This window comes from Octopus bimaculoides, chromosome 30, assembly GCF_046866305.1.
Source record: "Octopus bimaculoides isolate indiv1 chromosome 30, ASM4686630v1, whole genome shotgun sequence".
Taxonomy (NCBI): domain Eukaryota; kingdom Metazoa; phylum Mollusca; class Cephalopoda; order Octopoda; family Octopodidae; genus Octopus; species Octopus bimaculoides.
In genome coordinates this window covers 9,726,955-9,732,013 of record NC_142957.1, presented here as the reverse complement: position 1 = coordinate 9,732,013, position 5,059 = coordinate 9,726,955, and the positions used below count along the sequence as shown (strand labels likewise).

General features: G+C 38.4%; 1 protein-coding gene across 2 annotated transcripts in view; it reads left to right on the top strand.

Annotated features, from left to right (window-relative positions):
• Positions 1 to 4,763, top strand: part of LOC106877333 (docking protein 5) — a 25,034-nt gene extending 20,271 nt beyond the window's left edge. The window contains exons 6-8 of one of the 2 annotated variants that reach the window (XM_089346405.1): positions 1,966 to 2,023; positions 3,002 to 3,019; positions 4,096 to 4,763. In XM_089346405.1, the coding sequence (XP_089202531.1) occupies positions 1,966 to 2,023; positions 3,002 to 3,012 (69 nt within the window). In that variant the 3' untranslated portion in view covers positions 3,013 to 3,019; positions 4,096 to 4,763. The remainder of the gene's footprint in view (positions 1 to 1,965; positions 2,024 to 3,001; positions 3,020 to 4,095) is intronic. The other variant, XM_089346406.1, reaches the window with a different exon arrangement.
• The last annotated feature ends 296 nt before the right edge of the window (positions 4,764 to 5,059 follow it).

Sequence of the window (5,059 nt, the reverse complement as noted above, 5' to 3'; positions counted from 1 at the left end):
ACATATATATCATGAACTAACTGTTACTTTCTCAGATGCAGCACAGAATTTTGTCAGTGAACAGGTCGCGGTCTCAAAGCGACGAAAATATTTTGACAAATTAAATTTAAATGTTGAAGTGAATCTAACGGATTTTGTGTTATTTTAAATGGCTTATAAACACCTTCCACGCTGCAATTGTTTTCGTTCCAGCACACGATCTCAGATCAGGTCACTTGCTATGCAAGTACATCTCCGAAATATAAATATATGGTTTTAGGGAAAAGAACCAAGTTTCATGAACTCATCGATGAAAATCCACTATCACATATTTACTTTTAATTTTCATAAATTGATTTTAATTGAGTTTTTGCCTGTAATTTTGGATTTTGTCCCAAATATTATTATATATATATATATATATATATATATATATATATATATATATATTGGAGCATTATATCAGTTACATTACATCCCAGCTGATATGATCAACGGAACAGCCTGCTCATGAAATTAACGTCCAAGTGGCTGTGTGCTCCACAGTCACATGTACCCTTACAACAATACTCTCCTATCTTTTATTCTTTTATTTGTTTCAGTCATTTGACTGGCCATGCTGGAGCACCACCTTGAATGACTGCTGCAATAAGTGTGTGAATCTGAGAGGCGGGGAATATGTTGAATAAAATCATAATTAACTGATCCTTGTCTATTTTCTTTTACCCCAAGCCAGGAACTTCTCAGAACCCCCTCATATGTATATATATATGTATGAGGCGATGACTACTGACTGAGACCTTTGGAAATGTGCTGTGCGTGAGAAGACCCGGCAAGCCAAGTGAGATCGTTGCCAGTGCCCCTGGACTGGCTCTTGTGCGGGTGGCACATAAGATGTACCATCTTGAGCGTGATCGTTGCCAGTACCGCCTGACTGGCTTTTGTAGGGTTTTCGAGTGAGATCGTTGCCAGTGCCCCTGGACTGGCTCTTGTGCGGGTGGCACATAAAAGACACCATTTTGAGCGTGGCCGTTTTCGTGCGGGTGACACATAAAAGCACCCACTACACTCTCTGAGTGGTTGGCGTTAGGAAGGGCATCCAGCTGTAGAAACTCTGCCAAATCAGATTGGAGCCTGGTGTTGCCATCCGGTTTCACCAGTCCTCAATCAAATCGTCCAACCCATGCTAGCATGGAAAGTGGACGTTAAACGATGATGATGATGATATATATATACATGCCATGCATATATGAATACAGGACATCACCAATGGTACAAATAACATGAAATATGTAAACAATGAGAAAAAAATGGAAAATAGGACAAGTAAACACAGAGAAAGGACTCTTCATCAGTTGTTGACTGTCTGTCTGCTCCTCATTTTGAGCATTCAATGACAATATGAGTCTTCAAAGACAGTTGCTCCCAGAAATTCTAAAAGCTACTCTCTTGACCCAGGGCAGCACTACTTCCTCCAGGCACTTGATGTAGGCCTCCGTGTTGAATGTGAGGTTGTGTGAGAAGATGTACGGAGGCACAACAACGCCGTCACCAGTGATCACTCCAAACGCTATGATGTTGACTGGATGTTTCATTTTGACGTTTTTGACGTTTTTGACATCCAAACACTGAAATGGTTGTAATGGAAGCTTCCGCCATGAATGCCAAACGGTACAGTATATCGCTTCCAAATTTTCTGGCGGAGTGAATTGCGTCATGATGCTGTTTTTCTCACTGACAGTGCCCAACCGACCCTACTATACTGTGTAGTCGACAAAATCAAAAACAAACAATGCATATGCATGAAATTAAAAATATAAAATGGTAACAATTTACCCATCACACCCTGTTTATAGATATGTATATACATGTGTATATGTATGTAATGTGTATATACATATATATGTGTATATATACATATATATATACATATATATATATATATATATATATATATATATATATATTTGTAATGTCTCTTTGCAGGACTCCTCCTCTAAATCTTTTGAAAACCTGACACTTGTTCTGACCAATACTGAACCAGGTAAGAAATACAAGATATTTTCTAATCTCTAATTAATGAATGAAAGAGTGGCTGCGTGGTAAGTAGCTTGCTTACCAATCACATGGTTCCGGGTTCAGTCCCACTATAGCCTCGGGCCGACCAAAGCCTTGTGAGTGGATTTGGTAGACGGAAACTGAAAGAAGCCCGTCGTATATATATATATATATTTGTGTGTGTGTGTTTGTTCCCCCCCCCCCCCCCCACCATCTCTTGACGACCGATGCTTGTCCCCATAACTTAGCAGTTCGGCAAAAGACACCGATAGAATAAGTACTAGGCTTACAAAGAATAAGTCCTGGGATCCATTTGTTTGACTAAAGGCGGTGCTCCAGCATGGCCGTGGTCAAATGTCTGAAACGAATAAATGTGTTAATTAATGGACTTGTTTTGTTTTTTTGTTTCAGAAGTAAAACATTGAGTTTATTTTTTAGAAAGATTCCAGTTCCTATCATAACCTTTCATCATTCCTAATCTCATAACAAATTCTGAGTTCAAATTCTGCCGAGGTTGACTTAGCCTTTCATCCTTTCGGGGTCAATTAAATAAGTACCAGTTGTGTACTGGGGTCGATCTAATCGACTGGCCCCCCCTCTCCAAAAATTTCTGGCTTTGTGCCTAGAGTAGAAAAGATTATTATTATTATTATTATTAATAATAATAATAATAATAATAATAGTAAGGTGACGAGCTGGTAGAATCGTTAGCTTGCTTAGCAACATTTCATCTCTGTCTTCACGTTCTGAGTTCAAATTCCACCAAGGTCAACTTTGCTCCTTTCGAGGGTCGATAAAATAAATGCCAGTTGAGCATTGGTGTTGATGTAATTAACTTACTCCCTCCCACAACATTTCCGGCCTTGTGCCAAAATGTGAAACCATTATTATTAATGCTGCTTTTCTTTTTTCTTTCTTCTTTCTATTGCCCCTTTATCCTCCTGTCTTCTCCACAATCTTCCAGATAATGAATAAACACTATGTAAGTATATATATCTATACATATATATATATATATATATAAATAAATGTCTGTTCTGTATGTCTTTATATCTAGCTGTTTGTCTATCTATCTATCATCATCATCATCATCTAATATCCGCTTTCCATGCTGGCATGGGTTGGACGGTTTAACTTAGGACTGGCAAGCCAGGAGGCTGCACCAGGCTCCAATTTGATCTGGCAGAATCATGAATGCATCAGACAAAATATTTAGTACTATTTCTTCTGGATTTTCAAGTTCTGTGTTCAAATTCCAGTAACATCCAATTTGCGTTTCATCTTGGGGTTTGACAAAATAAAACACCAGTCTAGAACTGGGGTTAATGTAACCAACTCCCCACACCCACAAATTGCTGGCCTGGGACCAAGATTTGAAACAACTGTTATGGTTAAGGTGATAGTATGTTATCAACTTAATGTGACAGTCCCATGAAAGGGAAGAATGCTACTGTTATTTAGCCCTAGGAAACATCATTTCCTGTTGTACTTGACACATTTCCTGTGTCCTTATGTTTTCAAAGGGGGGAGACAAGCACCTCCACCCAGCAAAGCCAGCATCCAGAGACTAGTTTCAGAGTCATTGCTCTTCATCAGTCTGGAGTAGCATGGCTTGCTAGCTGTCGATGCCTATCCGCCTTTGTAAACATATATATTTCAAGTGAAATACATTCACTGATTTTTGAAAATAGAAATTATATATTTCTAAATCTCTCAGAGAGATTTATGCAGTAGCAGCACGATATATATTATTTCAACTATTATAGTTGTTATTATTTACTCATTCGAAGGCGGCTAGCTGGCAGAGTCGTTAGCATGCTGGACGAAATGCCTAGTGGTATTTCACCTGTTGCTATGTTCTGAGTTCAATTTCCGCCAAAGTCGACTTCGTCCTTTCAGGGTCAATAAATTAAGTGCCAATTTGGATCAATGTCATCGATTAGTACTCCCATAACACACACACAAACACACACACTACCAACCAAATTTCAGGCCTTGTGCCTTTAGCAGAAAAGATTATTTACTTCATTTATGTTTGCTTCTGTTTTCTTTCTGCAGAAAAACGATGAAAATATGAGGAAAGAACTATGAGGAAAGAAAATATGAGGACAGATAAAAAGATGAGGATAAATGGTGAAAAGGTGATCAAAACGATGAAAAAATTCTGTGAGATTTAACGAAGGGACTGTGATGTTATGGTGTGATTTGATAGTTTGAGGACGGCACCAGGATGTGATGATCTCATGTATGTAGATTCCCCCCGCTATGGGGGGTGGGGGGTGGATATTTGGATATCTTGTGCGAGTTTGTGGGAGACCAGCATAGAGTCTTGACCATCTGCTGGAACACCACAGTTGCTGTCCTTCCTGCAAACTTTTTTTTTTTTTTTTTAAAGCAAATATGGTTGTGAGAAAGACAAAAATGAAATTTAAGTGGAAAATGCCAGAACCTTCTGAAGTAGTTTTGAAGAATCCTAGAAACTGTTTTACAGGACGTTTTTGGACATTCTGAAATGTTCTGGAAGTTTTTACAAATATTATTTTGTGTATCATGAAAGCTTTGAGGATACATTCCACCACGTTTTTTTGACACCCTTCTGGAATCTTCTGAAATACAACATTCTAGAACAAACTGGCTCACTCCAAACACTAGTTAATGGCGGGGAGATGGGGAATAAATCTGATTAATGTTTGCTGTGTGAAAATAAAGAAAAAATGAAAATGTTAGTATTTTAGCCAATATTTTCGTCTTGAGCACATAGATTTATGTGCTTGTTCACAGATGTACATGTACAAAGACAGGCAAACACATTTACATGCATGCACAGGTGCAAAAAGGAAAAAGATGATGAAGTCAAGCTACTTACTAACTTGACTAACAAATTGGCGGCCAGTCACATTTACTCCAAATTGAAAGAAGAAAAAGAAGAACTCACACACACACATACATACATACACATTCACACACACAGTGACACACATACATAGGCACAGGAGTGGCTGTGTGGTAAGAAGCTTGCTTC